We start from the raw sequence: 26,919 nt of genomic DNA, 5'->3' as shown, positions 1-26,919 counted from the left end.
ACATACTCCTGCCAGCTGGTGCCCTCACCCAGGAGAGATACAGATGCAAGACCAAAACCAGGATCGGCTCCAGGAAACCTGGATCCTCCTAGACTGCATTAGCACCTTCCCATGCATGCCCCCACCAGCCTCCATGCAGTTTCAGTAGCACAGAAATCACACTCCTGTAATTATCTGAGCATCCTTCTTGTTCACTAGATTTGAGTTCATTGAGGACACAGAACAGTTCCTGACTGAGTCTCTCTTACAGGGACATTAGATGAGAGAATGAACACAATAAGGAGGCCAGGGGCCTCACCTTTCAGGTATAACACAGCATCCCTCCCCTTGAGGAGACATCCTACCACAGTGCAGCTTGAGTACAAGACATCCTACCACAGTGCAGCATGAGTAGCAGCAATGTGAGGTTTTAGCATCTGAGAGTGTGCAAAAATAGTACATGCTGAAAGCAGAGCCCAATCTCATTAGCCTGAGGAGCGTAAGGTTCAGTAGGTAATAGACACTGAACAAATAAAAAAGGAAATATGTACTTGAAATTATGTAATGTCTTTTAAAGCAAATGTATAAAGAGGTTGAGAAAAGAAATAATGGGGGCCTACTTGAGTTGCAGAGGAGTCAGGTTTCTCTAAGGAGGTGACAATTTGAGCTGGGACCCGAGGAACAATAAAGACCCAGAGACACTCAGGTGGACAAGGCATGGTGCCTTCTGTGAACTAAAGGAGCAGATGGCTGAAGGACAGGCATGTGGGAGAACACCAAGAAAACTCAGGGCTTTGCAAAGGACTTTTGCATTCAGTCTACAAGTATGTATTATAAATGCAATGCATGCATGGTGCAGGCTGGTTTTACAAGATCACTCCTACCTGAAGAAGGAACTGAGGGAAGGAAGCAAGTATAGAGCTTCTAAATATATTCTAAAATGACCTGGACTTGGAGCCTAATCATATGGGGATGAAGGAAGAAGCAGCGTTGCTGTGGGCATAGGACAGGAGTCAGCGCGCCTGGACTGGAATCCAGGTTCCGCCACCTACACGCTGTCAGGCTGTGGGCAAGTCACTTCCTCTCTCCAAGGTTTAGCTTTCACACCAGGAAAAAGGAGGGAGGAATATTATTACCAAGATTAAGTAAAAAAGAAACATGTTAAACATAGTAAACCCCAAATAAATATGCTGATGTCAATCATTCTATTAATGTCCTTGCATCCGTTCACGCATGATCATTCCTTCCAGGCCTACTTGGGGCTTGGCACTATGAAATGAAGATCTATAAGCAAATATTAGATGAACTGCGTTTCTGCTCTGTCTTGTGTTGGGAATATCGCAGGGATCAATCAGTACAGAGAACGAAGCTTACTTAGTGTACGTTTAAGGCATTTGACACCTACTAACTGGGGGGGGGGGGTGGTTATGGCACTATTATAGAGGAAAGATAATAGTGAGAGGAAGAAGATTCTCTTTAATGGACAGCTTCCTAAAACGGAAATAGTGTATTTCTGCCAATGGTTCTGGAAACTGATCATTTGGAAGTGGAAATGTCCCGAAGCTTTTGCAATGATCCCCTCTGAAAAGACCAAGGGCGCAGGCCTCACTTGAGACAGCTGTGGTGGCAGTCTCCAAGCTACTGCACAGAACTTCGCAGACGTGGGGTTTCTGTGAAAAGCAATTGTATGGAACAGTGAACGTGTGAGAGGCTGCTTATCAGCTGGGGCAGACCCCGTGGGCTGTGCGCTGAAGGATTATGATGCCGTGCCACCAGGGACATGAACTTCAGGGAGAAGCAGCCGCCCTTCTAAAGAACAAACCAACCACTTCAAGCAAAGAACCCTGGATAATTTAAAGAAAACAGCAGAAAGCACCATTTTTCTAAGCTCCGATTTCTGCGACTGCTGGGGTTGGGTAGGATGGTCTGGACACGTCCCCAGAACTTCCGTGGGCCTCCGGAATGGGATGAGCGCCTACCTGTCTGTTTCACAAGCATGCACGTCCTCCCACAACCAGCTCATTCATCGCCAGGGAGGCAAAACTTGCCCTGATTTTTAAGTAGCCAGCACACCAATTCACCAGTAGGGAACAGGCTCTCTCATAAGCGCCTTTTCTTTTCCATGTAGAGATGAGACAGGCAGAAAGGCATACACTAGTGGACACCAACCTGTGATGACACTAGTGGACATCACAGAGAAATGCTCTGCAGTGGGACATGGAAAGACACCTGAGGTGAGGCATGCATCTGCAGTGGCCAGCTGCTTAGATGGCCCCCACCTTCCCCTCCTTCTAGTGCTCACACGCATGTGTTGTCTTCTCCTCTGGTGTATGGACAGAATCCAATGATCTGCTTCAGGGACAAGAATGCGCCAAAGTGATAGGTCTGATGAAATGACAAAGACAGCTTTTTCTTGCTCTTAATACTTTCTTGTCTGCCCCTTGCTTGCCCTGCACAAGCTAACGGCCATGTTGTAAACTGCCTTATGGAGGGGACCAAGTAGCAAGAAGCCGAGTGAGGCCACCAGCCAACAGCTCATTGGAAACTAAGACGGCCAGACCAGCAGTCCATGAGGAACTGAACCCTGCCAACAACCAAGTGGGGAAGTTTGGGTCCATCTCCCGAGGAGCCTTAGGGTCCCTTTGTCCCAGCCAACACCTCAGCCACAGCCTTGAAGCAGATGCAGAGTGACAGGGCCCAGCTAAACTGCGCCTGGACCCTTAGCCCATGCAAACTATGACACAGAGAATAAATGCTGTTTGGAGCCACTGAGTGGGGGAGGGGAGATTGGCTATACAGCTCTAGTTAACTACCACACACAGAGTAGAGTTACCCAGAGATGGGAGAACTGAAAAGCAAAGCTAGGTGAGCAGGGGTATGGCACCTTAGAGACCTGGAGACAAAGGAAGCCCACCACCCCTGCCCCTGAGCCCAGGCTGGAAGGAAAGGGATGCAGATGATGCCAGCAGAGCCTAGAGGTTGCTGGGCACAGCCACACTGGGCCATCCGTCAGGAGCTTGCACCACAGAGGAGAAGCAACTTTGAGGTTAAAAAGAAAAGAGGACTCCGCATTCCCATGCTTCCAAAACTCCTGCCAGTGCTGGGGAAGGGGGCGGAGAACCCCGCTGGAAGCCAGCAGACCCCAGAGTCTGGGGCACCTCCAGTGAGTCAGTCCCTGTGACACAGAAAAAGAGAAGTACGAGGGATGGACTGGGGGGCAAAGAGGCTGTTGGCTAGCCCCATGTGCACGCCCATCAGAAACTCAGGGGTTTTCTTGTGTTTCCCCTGGGGTGTCTGCCTCAGGCCGGGACATCCAAGTTTAACCTGGTTTTCATCCATGCTTCATTTCTGCGTAGTTCCCCATTCTCACGTCTCCATGGGGAGGGAACTGGAAATGCTCCCCCTTTCTCTTCCCTTGTCTTACTTGTTACTCTTTGCAGAAGATGATCTTGTGGGTGAGACTGAAGAAGGGACTCGCCTATGTGGTAGGCTGGACACTGCCCTTCCCCAAGACATCCACATCCTAATCCTTGTGTGGGCCTCAGAGATGGCCCAAAGACGTCCATGTGCCAATCCTCAGAATCGGCACATGTCACCTCCCATGGCTAAAGAGATGTTGCAGGTGTGATTAAGTTATGGATCTTGGGATGGGGAGATCACCCTGAGTTGTCTGGGAGGGCTGAATGAAACAGGGGTTTCATAAGAGGGGGTCAGGGGATCAGAGAGGAAACAGGAGATGTGATGGTGAAAGTGAGAGGTTGGGACAAGGCAAGAATTGGGCGGCTTTTGGAAGCTGGGAGAGACTAGGAAAGGGGTTCTTCTCTAGAACCTGCAGGAGAAGTGCTGTGCCAACACCGCAACTTCACCCCAGTGAAACTCATTTCACACTTTCAGGCTCCAACATGGTAAAAAAATTAATTTGTGCTGTTGCACACCATCGAATGTGCAGTAATTTTTTTTATAGCAGCCACAAGAAACCAACACTGCCTCCTCACGTCAGCTGGTCTGTGCTGGCTCTGTGACACCTTCCTTCCATGGGAGACATGGATTCTGATGGGCCAGCTCTTTGTCATGGGGAAGGAGCTAAACATGGGTGCAGCATGTAAAAGGACGAGGTTAAGTTCCAGCACGTTCACTTCCTCTCAGGTCCAATGGAGACATTTTTATCTCTCTCTCTCTCTCTGAGTCCTGGGTGTATCTCTGAGCTGACTTTGAAAAAAGGAGAATCTCATATGATATGTGCTCCTGAAACCTCCATTCGTTTCATGTGTGAGGGGAGAACTGGTAACTGTGTGTGGGTATAAACATTATGTATTTCTTCTACTGGTTCTTTTTATGGAGAACACTGGTGGGAACACCTGCTAAAAAAGAAAGCTGTCATAGCCATGCTAATTTCAATAAAGCATATTTCAGAGCAGGAAAGATTGCCAAGGATAAAGAGTGATATTACATAATGAAACAGGATCAATTCTGCAAGAATACATAATAATCAACAATGTGTGTGCACCTAACAACCATGAATCAAAACACACGAGACAAAAGCTGACAGACTGAAAGAACACGCAAATTCATTATTACAGTTGATGACTTCATACCCCTCTTTCAGTAACTGATAGATCGAGCAGGCAGAAAGTCAGGAAGGGCAGAAAGGACCTGAACAGCATGATCAATCAGCTTGACCCGGTGGACATTTACAAAACATCCCATTTCACAACAGAAGAATATAGATTCTCCTAAAAAGTACAAGGAAAATTCACTGCAAGGGACCCCATCTTGAGTCATAGAAACCAATCTTAACAAATTTGCAAGTAGAGAAATCATACAAAGTATGTTTTCAGGCCACAAAAGGGTTAAACTAGAAGTCAGTAGCAAGGAAGTAGTTGAAAGATCCCCCCAAATATTTCCAAATTAAACAACAGACTGCCAGATAATCCATTAGTAAAGAAGTCTCAAGGGAAATTTTAAAATATTTAGAGCAAAATGAAAATAAAAATTTCACCTATCAAAATTTGCGAGATGCAGCAAAGTCATACTCAGAGGGAAATTGACAACTTTAATTTCACATGATAAAAGATAAAGATCTAATATCTATAACATAAGCTTTCAGTTCAGAAAAGTAGAGAGAGAAGAGCAAATTAAACATAAAGCAAGCATAAGGAAGGCAATAATAAAATTAGAGCAGGAATTAAGGAAATTAAAATCAAGAAAATAAAATCTGGTTCTTTGAAAAGATCAATAAAATTGATAAACCTCTCTCTGGAATAACCAACTTAGAGTAACTGTAGGAATGGATAACATTTTTGTTTTATAGGGTTCAGTATCCTAGAATGTAAACGTATTACGCTCCTTCAGCTTTCCAGTTTGACTGCTGAATCAGAGTTGGAAGCAGCAGAGTGTCATGAATAAACTGCTGAATGCCATGTAGTCACCAAGCCTACAGACTTGTCCACTGACACTGGATGAGGAGCTCAGGACAGTTTGGTGGTGGGATCCAGGGCAGTTTGGTGGTGGGATCCAGGAAGTGGTCCTGAAGATCAGGGGCCTGTGTGGCATCAGTCTGATTCTTGCACATCAGTCAGTTGCTTGCACACCAGTCCCCTGCTTATCTAGTTGCACTCATTTCACATAAAAGTTTTCTGATTTTCCAAGGGTCGTTCAGGGAACACTGATTGTAGTTTTTGAGGTTTTATTTGCTTCTTTTTTATCAAAAAACAAATACAGAAGTCAAGAAGAGAGAGGACAGCAAGTGATTTTTGCCTGGGTCCAAGAAAAGATGTGTGTTGATGTCTTTGGATTTGGGTCTGTACCATCAACACTTCTCTAAGTGGATTTTCTCAGCACGGCTCCCCAGCCGCTGCACGGCCACACCACCACCGGGAGCCCCCTTTGATTGTACCTGTCAGGGAGCCACAACCTCTTCCCTTCCCATTATTTTATAGAACTGATCGTACAGGGATGCCCTGTACCTCGTTTACATAAACATGCATGGAGAGAGCTGGAAGAAGCCTCAAGACCATTTTCTCCAAACCTCTCGGTTTACAGACTAGGGCATCTGCATGGGGTGGGGTGGCAATGAAGGGCCGGAGTCACGGGTCCAGCCCCAGATTCCCAGGTACGTGCTCTTCTCTCCTGTGTCCTCTCACTGTCACTGTCATGAAGGATGAGTAAGTCCCATATTTCTGCTTCACACACATAATCGATCACCAAAAATGGCAATGGCTCCACCTCAGGCTTAGAAAAGACCCACTCTTTCTGCAAACTTTCACTGTCTTTCCTTTAAATTATAATCCAACATATCTAGCAAAGGGCCCGGTGTCAAAAACTTACTTCCTTCTCAGTCTCCCATTAAAGTCAAGAAAATCATGTAAGATTCTGCTTTCATAATGTGACTTCTGGGAAAGCTAAGCCTTCTATTTAATGCTTTGCAACAGCAGGGCTGGGGGAGGCTGCCTAAAGAATTCCACAGTGGTTAGGGGGTGTTTGGGGTCTGAAGTCAGACTGGATGGGCTGGATCGCTACACCTGCCTCTTGCAATCTGGGCACCTCTGAGCCACCTGCTGCCACCCCCCCACACCACGTCCCCCTCTGCAGTAGGATGGCTATGGGACGATGAACTGAGTCAAGATGTGTAAAGAGCTTGGAAAAGCCAATGTTAGCTAACCCAAAGCCAATTGATTGGTACATGTTCATCTATTAGTTATTTTCAACCCATTTTCTGAAAATGTATTTCTTAAGATACATAACAATAGAGGTATCTGTTTGTATCATATTTTTTTGTCTCACATGGACACATACCTCATCTTGCTGGGCAGAACTAATAATTCTGTTTTAGTCTAAATGAACGACATGCAACTCTTGACAAATTAAAATGCTTAAAATTCAGTTCCATGAGAAATTCTATTCATGCTTCTCCTTCCTTGTGCTATGGAACTCACCTTTTGCCTTTCACCTATTCAAAATTAATCTTCAGCGACTTATCACATGTTCTAATTGGACAACATCACTTTCGGCTCTTTATCCTGCTTCCATCAGATTGAGGATTTCATGAAAATTGCTGTAGGGCTGCTCTCGGCGTCAGCAAACAAGCCTTTGTTTAAAATGTAGGCCAGGCAGAGGTAGGGAGGAGTTTGTGAGGTTTATGTGAAGATGTCCTTTCACCTTGACATTCCTCCCTGGGCACACTGCATCTGCCTGCTCGGTCTGAGATGGACCCTGCAGGGGGGATTGCTGTCCCAGGCCACATTGCTCTAGCTTGTCCTCAAGTCCTCATGCAGGATCTCATCAAGTGCCTTGCTGAAATACAGACACCTTCTGTCTGCAATACCCCCTAGTCGAACAGCCCACTGTGTCTACCAAGATCACCTTTAATGGGAAAGGGTTTTGTGTTTTCCTGAATATATTTTCATTTTACAAGTCTTGCATTTCACACCATCTGCTAATCTGGGTACTTCTCATGCTGCCAGTGAGCTTAACATTTTATTTTTAGATGCCAGCTTTGGGCAAACCATGAAAACTCTGCAAGCTAAATTTTTAGACATTCTACACAAGGTATCGCAACGGTCCTTTCAGACCCCGTGAGTGTGAACTGTGCCAGAAGCTGAAGTTGATGAGACTCACTCGGTAGTTATTTCATGAAAAGAGAAACAAGACCTCTGCAAATGGAAAAGGATCAAATAATTAATGTTTATGTAACGGAAGCAGGCACACTGGTCAGGAGAGTTGACTATAAACAGGCAATCGTATGTGAAACACCGTATCGGGGGAAATTTTCAGTGAAGACAGCAAAACCTGAGAGCTGAAAAGCAGATTGCTGAGAAGACCCCAAAGGAGAGGATGAAAATCCTTAAGTGCCTTTTCTCCTAAGAAGACTCTAATCTTCCCTTGATCCTTCTCTCAATTTGGACTAAATGAAAGCATGAGAAGCAGAGGTAGGAGAGCAGTAGGAGAGTCACGAAGGGACAGTCTCTTAGTAAAACGTATGGTCTTACTTCACCCCCCGCTGTCTGTCTTTTTAAAGCAAACCCAACCAGGACGGGCAGCTGGAGAAGTGCTGACCAGCCAACCCTGGGATGTGTCCACCCTGCTTCGTGAGATTCTGGGGGGGAGGTTTAGCAGTACCCCGCAAGCTGAAAGACGAATGGCATGCCCGAGTGCCCCAGTGACAGAGTGTCAGAAAATCGAACTGGTACATGAAATTCAAAGCTCCTGCTTAAAATCCGGAAGAGGGAGTTCAGACAACACCCAGGGCACCACAGAAATCAGAGTCCGGAAAAGGGTAACAATCCTGATTCTCGCAGCGAGAGTGGGAGGTGTTGAGACCAGTTCAACAGAATTAACCTCACATTCCCTAGGAAGGCGACATCCTAGTCGCCTGAGGCATCCTCTGAGGCTCACAGAACAGTGCGGTGGGGACACCAACGTATTTGGGGATACCAACACGAGATGTGTTCCTAAGAGAAAGGGTTGCTTTGGCAGGTACAAATTATAAGTTTCTGAAAAATAACAAACTGAGTGTAGTTAACAGAACTTTAACATCGGACATTTAAGGATTTTGTGGACTGGTAGGTTATGACAGTCAGGGTAAAAATCAGATTTCTAGTTTTTATTCTAGAACTGGCCCACAGGCCAGGTCTGGCAACTGCCTGATTGTGTAAATAAAGATTTATTGGGATTCCGCCCCCATCCCTTTGCTACTGCATTGTTCAGAGGAACTGGCGCCCTACTGTGACCAGATGGCCTCAAAATCTGAAACCATTTACTCTGTGGTCCTTCCCAGAAAAAGGCTGGGAATCCCTGTTCTAGACCAGACACAAGCCTTTCTTTGGAGCTCACGGTTTTCCTCGTAGTCCCTACTGGTGATCTCCTAGTGACTGGAGAGACGTGATATTGCTTTAAAGCAAATACTCCCCTCTATGTTCTAAATGCAAGATCTGGTAGTAGGGGTAGCTTGATTATGGTAAACTATTTAGTGGGCAGTTCTACTTATCGGAGAAACAATCACCGCACTTTCTAAATTGTTACCAATCCCCATTTCTGGGTCTCAGGATCACTTACAGTTCTCCTAGAAGACGCTAAGGTGCCCGAGGGTTTTTCTGGTCATTGTTGTCATTGTTTGAAATGACTATCATTTTGGCATCCCTTAGAAAAGTACTGGAATGTAGTAGTTACTCAAAAGATGTCTTCTGGATAAATTAATGAATTTGCAAGTGATATTAACTTAATGTTATCTACATTTACAAAAAATGAAAATCATAAGCTGATTTGTAGAACTAATACAATTTAATTCATGCTGTTATTATTTTAAAATTAGTTTTGAAAATTACTTTTTATACTTACCTCCCCTACTACATAATGTCCTACAATTTTGGACACTTAACTGCTGATCTAATTGATACAGTGTCACTACGCTGGTTCCCTAAAGGTTCATATGATTCATCCACTTACTGTCATAAAAAATCACCATGGGCTATTTTGCTGGATGTAGAGTGACTCGGGAATAAGCTCTCTCCTAACTTTAACAGTTGGTTATGTGTGTTCTGAAAAATAACAACAACAAAAAACCGATCTGGAGAGATATCACACCCAGAAAGCCACAAACTAATGAATGACTGCCATTTATTGAACAGTTCATTTCCAAACACTCAGCTGGGAATTACACGTGCCCAATCCCTAATCTAATTCTGTCACTGGTTCTCTGACAGGTAAGTAAAGAGATGGTCAGAGAATCTAATTCACTTGCTAAAATTCTTACAACCAATTCATGCACAGCTGGGATTTGAGCTCATGACTTTCTGATACCACAAGGAAAACTCTTTTCGTTATACATCATTCTATCTTTAAAACAGGGAAACATGTCCTTTAGTTCTGGGGAATTTGGCCAAAAAAATGTTTTACAAAGAAATGTAACTCCTACTTTTACTCATACAGCATGCCAGTAGGCTTTCTTAGTTCTATGGCTTGGGCTTCACAAGATTAGATAAGTACATGGAAACATTCTATGTAACTGGTAAGCATCCTCAGGACCACCTTGAACCTAAGAGCAAAGACCAATCCCCTTCCACAGGCGCATCTAGGTAGGAGAGAGTCAGGAAGGACAGCCAGGGCCCTGGAGGGGAGAAAAGCATGATGACTCTGCCCCCAGAACCCAGACACGAGCTCCTGAGACAGGAGCCAGTTAGATTTTTATCTCATCTCTCTGCTCATGGCAAGTAACCCCAGATCCTTGAATTCCCCTCTATATATTCCACTTCCTAGTTCTTCAGTCATCTTGGTGTTCTTCCTCTCATTCTTCTACAACACTATACACTTGAAGAGCTCAGCAATGAATTTAAAATCTGTGAGGATCTGATTTATCTTGAAAATAAGAGGATAACATAAAGGTTTACAGACATTGGGGCTGCTGCCACCCTTCTGAATTCCTATTAAAGGACACCACAACCTGACCTACTTTATGGTCAGCTGTCAAGCTCAGAGGTGGTGCAACGGGAAAGAACCATCCATTATGTGTGGTGAAAGGATCCCATGTGTGGGGAAATCGAAGGCACCTGGATATGTATGATGTCCCCCCATTTGCCCGTGCACTTGTGTGCCTATTGACTCAGTCCCTCATGGGTTCATTCATGCACACATCCATTTAACGTCATGTGCCCTCAGAGCTGGGACAAATACAAATATTAAAAAGCTCTGGACCTTGTCACAGATTCAAAGGCCCAAAGAATGCATGGCAGGAGGACATACAGACAAATAAGCATGCTGACATCTGATGTGATAATTTCTGCAGAAATTAATAATAATAACAAGGAGCAAGTACTCTGGGGGCACAGGGAGTGAGGAGGAGGTTCCTACCCCACGATCCAGATCCCCCCTCTCCAGAGCAGTGATTCTCCACTGGTGCCCGTGGACCAGGGATACAGCCCCTTCACCATCTAAGCTCTGCTTCTGGTCTAGTCATGTCTGTCTCCTGGCAGAACAAACTAAAACAGGAAACGACAGTAGGAATGATCCAGAATCGGACATAAGACTTTGTAGTGTAAGTCCTCCCAACAACGCTGAGACTCAGGCCTACCTGTGAAACTCTGACAAAACCAGACAAACCAACTGCCATGGACTGAACTGTCGAAGCCTTAACCCCTAAGTGACTCTGTGGCTGTATCTGGAGTAAGAGAGTAATGAACGTTAAATGAGGTCACCAAGGTGGAGCTGTGATCTGAGAGGGTTATTGTCCTTATCAGAAGGGACACCAGAGTGTGCTCCTGTGCACTTGCTGTCCCCCATCCACCAGGTGAGGACCCATGAGAAGACCTCTGTCTCCAACCCAGCGAGAGGCCTCTCACCTGCACCTGGCTGTGGTGGCACCCTAGTCTCAGATTTCCAGTCTCCAAGTCTATGAGAAAGTCCATTTCTGTTGTTTAAGGCACCCTCTCCACGGAATTTTGTCATGCGGACCTGAGCTTCTAATACACCACCCACTGTAGTAAAACTGTTTCATTTCTTTATCTGTTCTTTCTTCTTCCCCTTCCCATTCTTGGTTAACATCTTGACCTAGAGTCTGAAGCTCAGACACGGCGTAGAAGGTGACATTTTAAGAAACCAAAAAAATAATTAAAGTCTATGTCCACACTGACACGCAAAGGTAACATTTCTTCTCATTTACCTAGAAACTATCCAGATCACAAAAGAGACTGACACACAATATCCACCTGTAATTTATATTTTCAACAAAATTAGAAGATCAACAGAACCTCCAGACTCCAAAGGTGGGTACGGGGGCTACCAAACTCGAGCAGGGCACGCTGGCAGGAAGTGTAGAAAAGACGCAGCTGAGGACGGAGGAGGCTGCCAATGTCAGAAAGGAAGCGGAGAGGCATCTCTCCAAGCCGAGGGTCCCCCAAGAGTTGTGGAGGCTAAGTCCCTGGTTTTCAACTGAAGGAATGTTGGCGGGGGGGCCCCCTGAGTTCCGGATGCGCAGGAGGTTGGGCTCCAGAGGAAGGACTTCAGCAGGCATTCTGCGGGAAGCTGGCCTGCTCCAGGGCAGGGGTTCTCTTAGCACCTGTGCTGGCCCTGGGGCAACACAACAACCTGAATGTCGTTTAGTGCAGAGACTCACTACCCCCACTGGTGCTCAATGAGTTCTAATGCAAATAAGATAATAGACTATTAGTAGTAGTAATATGCACTTCATATTAAAATGGCATGCTGGGAAATAAAAAATAAGCCTAAATTATTAATCGGACATTATATCCCAATAAAGTTGCTGAACTTCAAAAATAAAGGAGTCCCTCAGCCAGCAAGATCAATTCTCTTGTGAGGGAAAGAAAAATGAGAGCTGGCCTAAGATTACCTAACAGCGACCTAACTAATTCCAAAAAGTAGCAGGAACAGATGATTTTCTACTGCAAAAAACTAAGTAACAAGCAGAAGAAAAAACCTTATTACATATAAATAAAGTAACAACAGAAGTTTCTATTGTGTAAAAAAATAAATTCAATTCCAAACATCAAAATATCTAGAAAATAGTGACGACGAGAACATACGAGGCAGAAAGGGTTAGAAAAACATGTATAGCCTTCAGGATTTTTTTAAAAGATTTTATTTATTTACCTTTAGAGGAGAAGGGAAGGAGAGAGGTAGAGAAATATCAATGCATGGTTGCCTCTCATGCATCCCCTACTGGGAAATGGCCCACAACCCAGGCATGTGCCCTGACTGGGAATCGAACCGCGATTGTGTGGTTTGCAGGCCCATGCTCAGTCCACTGAGCTACACCAGCCAGGGCAGCCTTCAGGATTTATAGAAACAAACAAGGAAGAAAAAATTAACAGATTCCCAATAAAATGCAAATAAGGACAGTAAAAAGGTAAAAACAAAACAACCCCCCCAAAAAAACACTAATGTAAGAAAAAAAATAACTGAAATAAAAAAACCAGAAAATCAACAAAATAATATATATATCTAAAACTCATTCTTGGAGAAAACAAAGCTAACAAAATACTAACTAGGAGACTCAGGAATACAGAAAGAACGGTCCTAAGAATAAGAAAGGAAGCAGGAATAGGGGTAATTGGAACCGTGAAAAGACATCGCCCAACACCAGAAAAGACAATTAAAGCCTTCATCTGAGACCATATTTATATAAAAATATCTTTGATAAAAACAAACTCCAAAGGAGAAAGCAAATCCAAGCAGAAATATTTTCACAGGAAGGAAAAAAGAGAGTTGGGGGGAAACAGCACCTAATCTAACCCAATCTACATGCACGGTGGAGGCGGACGGTGCTCATGCCTGAGTGAAGTACTCAGAACAAGCCCTGGCCCATGGCCAGCGCTGCCTGTTCGCTCTTATTATCATCAAAACAGATGCAAGATCCTTCATAAGTTGTTGGTTAAAGGAATCAAGCAGCAACTAGATGAAAACACAACATGACCTCCTGAATTAATTCTAGAAATTCAAGAAATATTCAATGTTACAAAGGGGGAGAAATCATACAATCTCATCCATTGGTGGTAAAGCCAAGTCTTTTGATACAGTTCAAGATGTATTCTTTAAAAAACAAACAAAAAAAATAAAAAGAAGACATCTAAAGAGAAAAAGACGGTCACTTTCTTCAAATTATACAATTTATTCAATTCAACATAAAGGCAGCATACTGCCTAAAGAAAGGGTTCCCAGCCTCCGTCCTCTCCATCCCTGGGTACCACTAGCATCACTGCCTGAGCTCTGCCTCCTGTCTCCCCTGCCTCCCACCTGAGTCCGTGGAAAACTTGTCTTCCAGGAAACCAGTCCCTGGTGCCAAAAAAGTTGGGGACCACTGGGAAGGACTAACATCCATCCTACTAAGTAAAAAACAAACAAGTGCGTCTACTACACCCCTTGATTGCTATTTTTTGGAGGTACTGAGCAAAGTAACTGGAAAGAAAAAGTGGTTTTAAAAATCAGAAAGTGGAGATTCACTTGAAAGTGAGTGATTACATACCTGAATCACTAAGAGGATCAAACGAAATACCACTACCAAAAAATGAGAGCCTTCACTGTGGATGGAAGAGGTGTATTCACTGAAACCCTTTTGAAAAGCTTCCTCTCATCTTTTAAAAAAACAAGGGCCAGATCACCTATTTTTAAAAAAATAGGGCCAAGAGCCAACTATAGGTATTTAGTTGCCCTACCTACAAACGTTTCCCGGGAATCCTTGTTGCTTGTGGTATAAGCGCTAGTTTTATTTAAACAAGAGTAGAATTCCCATGGGTTTCCTCACTTTAAAGTCTTGTGGTAGTGCTTTATTTTCCTGTGTGTTACCATAAATATCTCCCATGCAGGTATCTTCCTAGGCTGTGCACCACAGAGCTCTGTAAGACCTGAGCAGGCGTGAGAAGGGAACTCCGCTGACTCTCTGGCCTTGGAGAATAGGTGGAGCATCTGCAAGGACCCCTGGAGGGAGAAGAGTGGAACTGCAGTCCGGCTGTGGGTGTTGGTATTTGCAGTGAGGTGAATAGAAATCTCTAAAAGTTACGTCCACTGGGAACCTGAGAATATGACCTGTTTTTTGCTTTGCTTTGTTTTGTCTTGTTTTTGGAATAAGGTCTTTGCAGGTATGATTAAGTTAAGGGTGTTGCTATGAGATCATCCCAGATTCAGAGTGGGCTTTAAGGACAATGACCAGTCTCCCTATGAGAGACAGAGCAAAGAAAATGCAGAGACACATAGAGAAGAAAGCCACATGGACACGGAGGCGCAGACTGGAGTTCTGAATCCCCAAGCCCAGGCCAAGGTTTGCTGGCAACAGCTGAAAGCCAGGAGAGAGATGCAAAAGCATTCTGCCCCAGAACCTCCGGAGGGAACCGGCTCTGACAGCACCTTGGTTTTGATTTCTATGTGACAAAAAAATCTCACAATTTAGAAATTGCTGTTGTCTTAAGCACCCAATTTTAGTTTGTCTAGTTCAGTCTGTTACTATCCTGCTTGGCTACAGCAGCCCTAGGAGAGCAACGCAGACTTTCAGCTGGGGTAAGGCACAAGCGATGCAAAGACAGGGAGCTGTATCAGTGTATGTCTCCGTGACCAGAAGACCGAGACAAAGGATGGTCAGATCCATCCCATGGAGGGGCCGCAGGGTGGTCTGAGTGAAGGGAAACGTGCAACCCCAAAGCTGGCTGGGGATCACCACCTGGCTTCTCCAGGGAACAAGACACTTCAGCAAAAGGGTGACATGGGAGTCCAAGATGTCTTGCTGACAAGTAACTCTATTAATGCCGCCTTTCCTATTTCTCCCTCTCACTCCTCTCAAGAGATGAACTGCGTCTCAAAGGTTTCCGATGCCAGGCATCCCATTAGCCTACAGGAGCTCAGATTTGGGGTATTAGTAAAATATCCAAAGCCCACTCTGTGGAATGTGGGCCTTGCCAGGACGAAGCTCCCTGCCTTGAGTCCAGGCAGGGCACAGTGCAGGGCAGTCAACCACACCAGACGTGGGACCTATGTGCCCAACTCCTGCCCTACTCAACTCCACAGTCCATTTGGAATTCAACTGTTAACAGATTTCCCAAAGTACTTTTACGTTCCACTTCTCTGAGCGTCTGTAAAAGTAATTTACCTTTAGTAAAACACAGTACTGCTGCTGCTGCCTCTTATTCACTGAGGGCTAAGGATCAGCTCCACTCCGAAACAGTATTCCTACATGTGAGTTCAACAAATCAGCACCAAGGCCAGCAACCAGTGAAGGGAGCCTTACCACTGCCATTTTACAGATGAGAAAACTGACTAAAGAATTAATCCAAGTTCATGCAATGTTGCCCTACAGTCCTCCAAGAAGCACATTCTGAAACAGTTCACTTTATTTGGGGGTGCTCTTTGGCTCAGTGCCTACGGAGAGGGAAGGAAGCCAGACAGGTCAGAGGGGGACACGAGGTAGACCTAACAACTTCAGACAAAAACACAGAATATCTACAGCTGAAGTGACTCATCAGAATTGTCCTGCCTGGGGCCAAAATGGATAGAACATTTAATCAGTTTGAAATAATGTATCATATGTGACATGAATCCATTGCTTTGAATGAACAGAGGGCACAGAGCTCAGATAGCACAGTTGAGGATAGGACAGAGGTGGCAGACAGGAGATGAACCATCACTGCTCATTTTGAAGAAATCCTTCTTTCTGATGCCCCTTTGATCAAATTTCCAAGACAAAACATGTGGTCTGATGGGACTTCCCTTTACCTCTGATCCTTTCATCCTCTCCCCAAAACTGCCTCACAAATGTTAGAATATAAACCTTGGTCTCATTCCATTACAGTAAAATAGTTCATTACCAACACGAAAGTTCTCTGTCCCACACATTCTCACAGTTCCATTCTAAAAACTGCCAGAGCACTTTTAAAGTGACTTGGTGCCTGCAGGAAAGCCCTACTGCTTGTCGTTCGCCTGTCCAACCAACTGAACGTTCCCTGGTGGGACAGTGGTGCCAAGTTCCTGCCATTTCAAGGAGAAGGGGGTTCACCTGTTGGGCTAGGGGAGGGATAAGGAAGGAAGAAGGAGAGCAGGACTGCGAGGTACATTTAGATTTTCTTTAGGATTTGGTCACATGAGGCGCTTTCCTGTTTTTACCTCTTCTCCATGCTTATTCCCACTCCTTCCAAATCATAATATTTAGAACAGAGAAACAAGTCTTCAAACAGACAAAAAGTAACTTGTGAAATAGAAGATGGGTCACACTCAGTCAATGGTTGAATGCTACATAAAATGAACAGCGATATTGTCTCCTTTCTCCCTCTTGTAGAAAATACTAATATCTTGTGCTTCTCTAACGACTAAACAGTAGGAAGGAGCAGAGGTCCAAATTCCTAACAATTAGTCCCTTCCACAGTCAGAAACTGGGCAGCTGGTAACCTGCTGTTTTTTTCCTTTGAGCTTCTCAGATTAGATATTAAATGCAATTTAATTCTGGACTCCAATATACAGTTCCTGAATTATACTGAAAAAGAACCAGTTATGTAAGAAGTCTGCACGTTTGTCATAGACAACAGGCTATATTTTCTATTTTAGGTTCTATCTAAAATTTTCAAATGATATCACAACTTAAAGATATTGAAGTATCCTCTGTGTAAAAGAATCCTATAAAATTTCTATAAAATATGAGTAACCTTGTTAGAAAATCAATCAGCACTCCTTAGTTTATCTTCCTTAATAAATATGGATTCTCATTTAACTGGCTTGCTTCAGTTAATCTATATTCAAATTCCTCCCTCTCTCGTGGAAAAATAGAGATATATGAAATGAAAATTCAGAAGTGCCATAAATACTAAGAAAATAAAAACATGAGAAGAGTAAGTCAGTTTCAAATACAAAATGCAACTATGATATATAAACAGGATCATCTGAAAATTCCCTGTGAACAGTTCAGTACCCTGCTGACAGCAATGCTGATGTACAGGAGTTTAGCAGATGGAGAACAGACAAAAGGTATATTTCAAATGAAATGAACGCTACACACGCACAGGCTGCAGACTTGACCAAGCGACTGATCGATGGGCCCCCTGCCTCTGTCCAGGAGGCAACACTCCTGGCCAGGATCCTAATGTTGTCTAAGGGCTGCTTCACTGCCACCCTCAAGGGCTCACGGGCTCACCCCCAGGAGGCAGCCGCCAGGGCATCAGGTGGGAGTTTTCATTGTGTTTTCTTAGCCTCAGTTTCCCTTTGCCTTGATATAATCATAAGCAGAAATGCTTCCTCACTGCTCCCATGGTACTTTTAGTCGAATGCAAGGTATGTTACTGATAAGAGCAAACTTATTGTCTAGTTAATTGAAAATTGGTAAGGGCTTTTCATTCTTATGCTAAATATATAATAGGTAAATAAAATATTCTTACACAAACAATGTAAAAACATTTATTTGTTTCCTGATACTTAAATATTTTCTACCATTTGTTATTTAAGGATTCCAGATTCCCTTAATAATTCCAGATTCCAGAAAGCTTTTCTTTGTAACCCACTTAGAAAAAGAAAACAAAAACATCTAAAAAATCAGATGTTTCTGAGACCTTTACAGAGGGAATCACAGAGAGCAACCAAAAAGAATCTCTCTCTCTTCCACAAAGAAACGGTTTACAATGTGTCCCCTCACTTCTTCTTTCTTGCCCCATCCTCTCCCCCTGTCCTTCTTGTTTTTTCTTTCCTCCTGAAAAACTCGTGCTCAGCCATAGGCCTAACAAGAGAGCATTTGTACCCACAGGGGATGGGGGAAGCCAAACGTCCCAAAAGTGACAAAGTAGACTAGGTATGGAGACTGTCCACAGGGGGAGAGCCAAGCACAGGGGATAGAGCCCATGCTGGGGAGTTGGGATATGGCTGGGGTAGGGTACACTGGACCAAGTGACCAGGGACCGGTGCAGATAGATGCAAGGGGTGGAAAACGAGGTAAGACACTGGTTACATACAGGGATTCATCAATAAATTAATATATAAGCATCAAGGGAGCTACATTTTTTCACTAGTGGTCAAGGAGGCATAATAAAAAGGGAAAAACTGGCATGAAACCTATTGTGAGTTGAAAATAGAAATATCAGTGTGAAGTCTGGTGATAGACACACATATACACATTTTATATGGGGACCTAAATAACCCATTGACAGCTACAGATAGACCATCCAAACAGAACATCACTAAGGAAATATCATCTTTAAATGACACATTATACTAAATAGAATATATAAATGTATGTGTGTGCATATGCAGGTATAAATGCATTGGGCCTTACCTGGGAGTACAAACAACCCAATGACAAGACACAAAGCCCAGAACCTGCTTCCAAATGTCACTCTTCACTAAAAAGAACCAGGGGTCCATGGAGGAAGGCCGATTTTGGGGCTGGGACAGGGAAAGCACAAGATGAACCTGAAACATCGTGTTGCACCAGAAAGCAAGGATGGAGACACATCAAAAGGACACTCGAGCCAGCTTGATAGGGTGCCTAGAGGACAAATCTGAGGCCACATGGACAAGAAAATCGATAGCGGTGGCCAACTGAATAAAATAAGAAAACACAAGACAGTGTTTTCTAAGTGCCTCTCCAAAAATATGTATTAATTACAGAGAGGGAAAGGGTCATTTCAAAGTGGAAATGCTTGGTGGACAGCAGCATAATCCCAGTGACCACCATAAGTAATGGGACAAAGTGGGATTATGCAGCCCTGTTAGAGTATGATATGGACACCCCAGCATGTCTGTGACTCCTGTCAATGATGCATGGCCACAGTCTCTTCAGGGGGAAACATCAAACACCCCAAACTGAAGGACATTTTTACAAAACAACTGATCCGCGATCTTCAAAAGTGGTGAGATCATGAAAGCCAAAGGAACACTAAGGAATTGTCCCAGACTGAAAGAAATCCAAGAGACTTGAGATCAGAGAGCACTGTAGTATTCGGATCTGCACAGTTTGGTACAAAAGACATTAATGGGAAAGCTGAAGGAAACTGAATGGCAGTAATACGGCCATGTGAATTTCCAGATTTTGATAATCATGTTATGGTTATGCAGGAGAGTGGCATTGCCGAAAATACACATTAAGGCATTTGAGTGATGGGATCTCGGACTGGCAGCTTACGTTGAAATGGTTTAGAAAACAAAAATAATCTCTGTACTGGCTTGGCAATTTATTGGCAGATCTATAATTGTTTCAAAGTAAAAGTAAAAAAAAGTATATCAGCGATTATACCAGAAAAACAAAAAATAAAATAGCTATAGGATATCTTCACATATCAATACCGTAAAAGTAAACAGACTGAATTCACCAACAAAATGGCACAGAGCAGCCAACTGGATTCAAAAAACAAAACCTAACGCTGTGTTCAGGAGACACATTTCAGCTGCAAGGACAAATATAGACTCAGAGTGAAAGAGCAGAAAGTGATTCTCCAAGAAAACAGCATCCAGAGAAAAGCGGCCGTAACCTGCTTTCGTCAGTTACTTTTATCTGACAAAACAGACTTCAAGATAAAAAAGGTAACAGGAGACAAAAATGTACATTTTATAATGGGAAAGGGGACAATACATGAAGAAAATATAACTCTTCTCAATACATATGCATCCAACCAGAGAGCGCCAAAACATATGAAGCAACAACTAACAGAACTAAAGGAAGAAATTGCCAAAAGCACAATAGTAGGGGCCTGAATAACCCACCGATAGCTATGGACAGACCATCCAAAAAGACAAATCACTAAGGAAATATCAGCCTTCATTGCCATATTATACCAGATGGACCTAATTGACATTCAAAGATCCTTTCACCCCAGAACACCAGATTATACAGCACATGAAATATTCTAGAGCACATGGAACATTCTAGAACACATGGAACATTCTAAGGGATAGATCATATGTGGGGCCACAAAACTAAAGATTAAACTTTGTGCTTAAATATGTTAGAAAATAAGCAACAATCATATGCAATTATTAACTAAGTTTTCCCAATTAGATAATATACCACAGTCTGGGAATGAATTCCCCTTCAGGATAAATGCTGCTATGAAGAATCTCCTGAGGACAAGGAACCGTGTTACTCAAAATGAAAGGGCACTAACATTTCCTATTCGGTCAGTGTTTTGCTTAATAGGTAACTACTACATCTGTCAATGGGTTCCCAATGTTCCAAACATTGAATGAAACAAAAAATATTTAACATGGATCCACACTAAATAAAATGCACTCTTTCTTTGAGGGTTTAGAAGGCAGGGTGATACTGGCCATTGCTGACGGGCAGCCTCTGTTCCAAAGACCAACATCTTCTGAATGATGTGCCCCAGCCGCACAACCAACTAATCTGCGGCATCTGACCTACATATACTTTTATTAAAACAACTCAATGAAGTGTCTTTTCTTGCAACACAAATCATGTTATTTTTTTGGTTATAGTTCCAATTCTTTTCTTCATTACTTGGATGTTTACCTGGGAACCTTCCATTTTAAGTCTGTGGGCACAGTTTGCCTTTCCCAGAGAAATTATTTCTGAAAGGTTGGAAAACTGACCTTATGTCCTGCTATTCCTTCAATGTTATTCTTTTTTTAAAAAGATTTTATTTATTTATTTATTTATTTATCTATCTTTTAGAGGGGAAGGAGAGAGGGAGAGAAACATCAATGTATGGTTGCCTTTCATGCATCCCCTGCTGGGAGTTGGCCTGCAGGGAACTGGCCTGCAACCCAGGCATGTGCCCTGACTGGGAATTGAACCGTGATCCTCTGGTCCGCAGGCCTGTGCTCAATCCACTGAGCTATGCCAGCTAGGGCTTCAATGTTATTCTTATATAAAATAATATGGGCTGAAGATGTTTTATTCTTTTTACTACTTCAGAATTATCTTATTTCTGCCTGTCCACTGATAAGTATTTTTCATCATAGGTCTTGAAAACTGAGTAAATAAAAATTTAAGATTATATTATTTCTCAATTATTTTTATTAATGAAAGAAAATAAAAGTGCTTAAAAAAACTCAATATAATTCCTTATGACCTACAATATGCCAATCAATTTGCAAAGCACTTACTTTTAAAAAAATTCTGTTTGATCCTTACAGGCAGATATTATAATTCTCATCTCCCAGACATTTCTCTACAATATCTGCTCCAGCAGACACTTATTTACTCATGAAGAGATGGAAGAGACAAATACAAAATGTTCAGGGGATGCATCCTGGGTAGCCCAAACAGGGAAGGTTCTGGGGGCCGTGAGACAGGTTTGAGCGCTTGTTGTAATGAGAGGAGGACTTTCCTGCAGTGATTTTCATAATGTCAATTGGCAAATATACACCCAACCGCCCTGCCTTGCATGGGACCGACTCAGGCTGAGCTTAATGGCCCCCCTAAGGGGTGGGTGGAAACATGAAATTTATGGGAGAAAGAAAAATGCCCCATAAATATCTGCAGGGGAGGCTCGGAAATTCAGAAAAGGGAAGGAAAAGCTGAGGCAGAACTCGTGGAAAAAAAGGAACATTTCTCCCACCTCTTCCCAAGCACAGCGGGATTGTTTCTTCTTTTAATAAAGCACCCGCCTTCATTCTTTCATGTGATTAGTTACTGACTGGTCCCCATCTGTGTCAGGCCTGCAGGTTACAGGCCTGTGACTCTGCCTGGTCACAACGAATGCACGGAAGAAAAACATGCCTTTTCTCTGCTCCCTAGGAGGGGACGCTTCTTGGTAGTATCTGAACAAGTCAGCATTGAACAGGAGTCCACTGTGCAAAAGCAGGGGCTGCGGGCTGCACCAGGGCTCAGTGCCCAGAGCGTGTTTCACAAACACAGGCCTGTCGGGCTGCTCCTTATGAACGATGTGTCATAGTGCTAGGCAGGGAATAAAGCTTTCCAACTAAGATGCCTACAGGTCCAAGGGCCGGCCTCCAGGGCCATCTAGAGTGTTCAAATAACAAACTCCATCAAGCACATAACAAACTAGTTTCTCAGGTCCCATAGGGCTCAGGTGACCCATGTCTCTTTGAATGACAGTGCTATTCATCACGACTTCTCAGCCCTGATGCATTTGGCACCATGGCTGCATTTCTTACATTTGATTCCAAAAGAGCAAAATACAATGCTTTATTTGCAGGTAAAATGAAGATTGTTAGAAATAACTCTAACCCCCTGACCTTTCTGTTTGCCGGGACAGAAAATCAAATCACTTTTCGAATGCTTTTAACTAATTAAATAGATGGCTTTTTGAAACACCATTTACTAGTAAGGCTAAATTTGCTGTCATCACATTTTAAAGAACTATTTTTAATGTCCATGGACCTGCCAGAAGATTAAAAATGGAGAAATATTTTTGTCCCCTGTAAAGGGGCGATTTTGGATATCAAGGTAGAAAGAGGTAGGAGGGAATTATTAATTTAATTGTAGAAGTTCTCTCTAAAAATTAGAGCACTGAATTATAATGTATAATGAGAACAGCTTTGAACCATCAAAATCACCCCACCATTCAGCAATCAGCAAAATGGAATTGCCATTTCCGATCCTCACTGTTACTAATTGCTAAGCGACTGTTAATTCTACTGATGGAGGGGGATGCGTGGCTGGCTATCCATTAGCAATGCTCAGAGTCGAGGTCAGAGAGCAGAACTTGAGCACCTGCCAGGTATGGACAGTCCCTCTCCGAGCAGGCACTGGCACTGCAGGCAGCCCCGGCGGGAAGTGGAAGATCACCCACCTGCCAAACCAGGTTCTCCTTGGCCCCAGGTGCGGCGGACAGGCAGACACTCAGCACAATGGTGTGGGAGGACGAGGTGAGCACACTGGCGATGATGGCATCTCTCATGTTGAAGGGCAACATGGTGTAGACCACGAAGATGATGAAGAGGAAGAATGACACCTGCAGGTGGAGAAGGACAGGAAGAGTCACAGAGAATCCCCACTCCCAAGTGCTCCCGCTCTCGTTCCCATGAAAGGCTGCATAAAACACCATGCACTGCACACGTTAAGAAATCCTGTAAGACAAAACCGAACAGCACATAATCCATTGCATTATAATAAAGGACTAACTACTCTAATGGTGAAAATCATTCTTTTTAAAAAATTAAGGGTTTTCAACTTTGGCATCCAAACCATGGTAAACATTAGGTTAGTCTCAGCACTTCGTGGGTACGGATGCAAAACTGGTCCTCAATGCACAGAGCTTTGGAGTGCATATCTGGATCCATCAAGTTATCTATGACACGGATTCAGGAGACCCAGGGAGGGTGGACAGGTGCCTTCTGGGGGAGTTAGTGAAAGTAGATAGATGCAAAGAGCATGAGCATGTAAGAAACAAAACAACTTAGAGATGTTTTAGCTGTTGTCAAAATAGTTTGGCAGTTTCTCAGAAAGGTAAACATAGAATTACCACGTGACTCAGCAATTCCATTCCGATATGTATACCCTAGAAAACTAAAGTTAGGGACCCAAACAAATACATGTGCACACACATTCATAGCAGCACTCCTCAGAATAGTCACTGGTGGCAACACAAGTGTCCGACAACAGAGGAAGGAATAAACTGCACGCAGAATCTCCACACAAGGGAGTAGCATTCAGCCATAAAAAGGAAGGACGCACTGATACGTGCTACAGTGCGGATGAACCACAAAATATTCTGCTACATGATCAGAGCAAGGACAAAAGGCCCCATATTATAATCCATTTATATGAAATATCCAGAAAAACTAAATTTATAGAGATAGAAAGCCGGTTAGTGGGGTCCAGGGGCTGGAGAAGGGGAAGTGGAAAGTAAGTGCTTAAAAGGCACAGGTAATCTTTTGGGGTGGTGACAAGCATTTTGGAACTAGACAGAGTTGGAGCCTGCAGAACATTGTGAATGTACTAAATGCCAGTAAATTCTTTCCTTTAAAATGACTAATTTGTGTTATGTGAATGTCATCTTAAAAAAATCAGTAAGAAACAGCTTAAAGAAAGGTTTGGAATGGAACAGAAAATGGATGAGTAGGCAATAAAATAGGCCATTTTCATTACAAATGAAGCATAAAGAAAAGAACATTGAATGGATAAAATGGTAATAAATAAAGTAGAAAAAGGACCGCAGTCAGGGAAATCTGGGAGGTAGCATTCTGTGAGCCCTGCTGCACAGCTCTTCACTCAAAAGCAAACGTGAAGCTAAGGAAAGAGCTTGTCCCACGTTCACAGTGTGATCTGTGTGACTTTCAGGGATCCTGTATCCTAGCACAGCAGGAAAAACATGAACAACATTGCCCCAGCTGCTCTGAGAGCCGGGATGTACGTTCGTGAGAAGGACAGGCCAAAGGCTCTGCTTCTGGCAGGTGCAAAGAGAAGAATATCTAGGCAGGTGGTAGGCTTGTCTTCCCTCCTGCATAGTCAGGGGTACCACACATTACAACCCAACAGTAACGACACAGATTCTGTTAAGAAGGGTTCCTTAGGCTCAGTACTACTGACATTTGTGGCTGGATAATTCTCGGTGTTGGGCACCGGCCTGTGTATTGCAAGGTGTGTAGCAGTATCCCTGGCTTCTATTTGCTACAGATGAGGTAGCAGTGCCCCCATTTAAAACTGTGACAATCAGCAATGTCTCCAGACATTGTCAAATGTCTTCCAGAAAGTAATATCACCATTGGCTGAAAACAACTAGCCTACAGAAGTTTTTTTTAAGAAAAAGAACAACAACTATTGTGTAGTCATGGCTTATTGAAAAAATTAAATTGCCTTTGGGATCCCTAATATCTAGCAAAGTTATGGAAAATATTTTTAATTAAGATATTATTATTTCTACACATAGCATTTATGCAAAACCCCTATTATCCTTCCTATAAGAGGTAGTAAAGGAATACTTTCAGGTATCAGAATTTGTAATCAATTACAAAAGAAAAACTCTATTTTATACCTACATATTTTTTCCAGTGTGAAAACTCTCACCCTTCCTTGAAATTATCACACTTTGAACAGCTTAACTTCAGACAGCTAGAAACCACTGACACTACTTCAATTAGCACACAATTCTGCACACGCTGGGAGCACAGGAGAGGCTTATCTACAGTAACCAAATGGAGAACAGAGGTTCGATACTGCTGCTCCTGTTAGGCATTCCTTTTTAGATGACAAAATGAATTTTTAAAGGTCAGTTAAACAAGTCACATTCAATTAAGTTTTGGGTTCCAGTGGCAACACTCTGGGAGCTCAGCTGAATACCATTCCAAAGGAGGGATGGGGGGGGAGAAAGGAGAGTGCAGCCTCAAGTCCCACGGGGGAATGTTCTTCACTTCTTATTAATCTTGGAGAGTTCTTTTTATTTTTCAGCCTGCTTCCCAAAGAAACTTCAAATAGGGCCATATGTAAAACCAAAATGGATTTGGCACATCTAAAGAATGTGTGGGTAAAAAGCTCCAAAAAGTTGAATTCACTCGGGTTTCCATGTTACCATGGGGACATTTCTGTGACAGAGATTCTTCGTGGACAAATCTCTGTCCAGAGGGTGGAAAGAGAGGAGACACTGATCCCATTACTGGGACCGTGGACAGAAACTCAGATAAGCACAATAAATGAAGTGGTAGCGCTCGTCCCAATAAGAGCTTAAAGTGTTTCTCTTCACTCTAGTCTGGCTTGCATTTGCGTTTTGCAGGGCATATTTATCTTTCCACAGATCTACTCCACAAGTTTCCAATCCAGAGCCTCTCCTTTATGATCTTAAATCCATTCCTCTCTCAGGGTAACTCCATTCTGCCTATGACATTTCCACCCCCAAACAACCCGGGTGTAAATATGTGAGACTCCCCTGTGACAATTTTCCTTTGCATCCACACTAAAAAATAACATCTCCTTCATTGAGGACTCCAGTGTGTTGCACAGGTCCACCCTACTTCCACCAGGCTGGTTCATTACCTTTTCATTTGTTAAAAACGTATGCTTCCAACATGAGTTATTTTACCTTATTATTCTCACCATTCTCCCAGGCCCCCAAAATCCAAGTATGCTCCCACACTTTCTCTCACTTCTTCTTGTCCCCATTTCCCAACAAGGACACCGAGATGTGAGTCTTTCCTTGTTTTTGTTTTTGCCCATTTCACTCCGTTCTCTATGCATCTCAGAATCATTAAGACTCTTAAGCAAAAATATTCCTAGCTTCCTTCCTTCTGGGTTCATTGTACAATTGCACTTCAGTATTTTTTTTTTTCTGTTAAGCCAGATGACTTGCTTTGACAAATGAAACTCATGTCCATTTTGGGTGGAAATTTTCAAAGTTAGGGCACAACTTGCCAAGTCCTATTCCCTCTCTGGCAGTCATGGAAGCATGACATTTGAGCCTTGGTGTCAAGTGAGGATCAGAGTTCCTTGGCTGACTCACATACACCTGTGGTCATGAGTGAGTCATAGCCCTCTGTGGTGGTAAGCCCCTGGGTCTCTCAGCACAGCTCAGATGGTCCTGATGCATACCAGGCTCAGACTAACACACACAG

The 26,919-nt window shown here is 43.3% G+C and overlaps 1 protein-coding gene across 2 annotated transcripts in view; it reads right to left on the bottom strand.

The window, feature by feature from the left end:
• ADCY2 (adenylate cyclase 2) overlaps positions 1-26,919 on the bottom strand; it is a 353,912-nt gene that overhangs the window by 227,520 nt on the left and 99,473 nt on the right. For both annotated transcript variants that reach the window (XM_037062983.1, XM_037062984.1), the window contains exon 3: positions 23,166-23,327. In XM_037062983.1, the coding sequence (XP_036918878.1) occupies positions 23,166-23,327 (162 nt within the window). The remainder of the gene's footprint in view (positions 1-23,165; positions 23,328-26,919) is intronic.

Source organism: Sturnira hondurensis, unplaced genomic scaffold (genome assembly GCF_014824575.4).
Source record: "Sturnira hondurensis isolate 20B ecotype Veracruz unplaced genomic scaffold, ASM1482457v3 Scaffold0014384, whole genome shotgun sequence".
Taxonomy (NCBI): Eukaryota; Metazoa; Chordata; class Mammalia; order Chiroptera; family Phyllostomidae; genus Sturnira; species Sturnira hondurensis.
The sequence above is the reverse complement of the archived record's forward strand: the minus strand, read 5'-3'. Positions and strand labels throughout refer to the sequence as shown.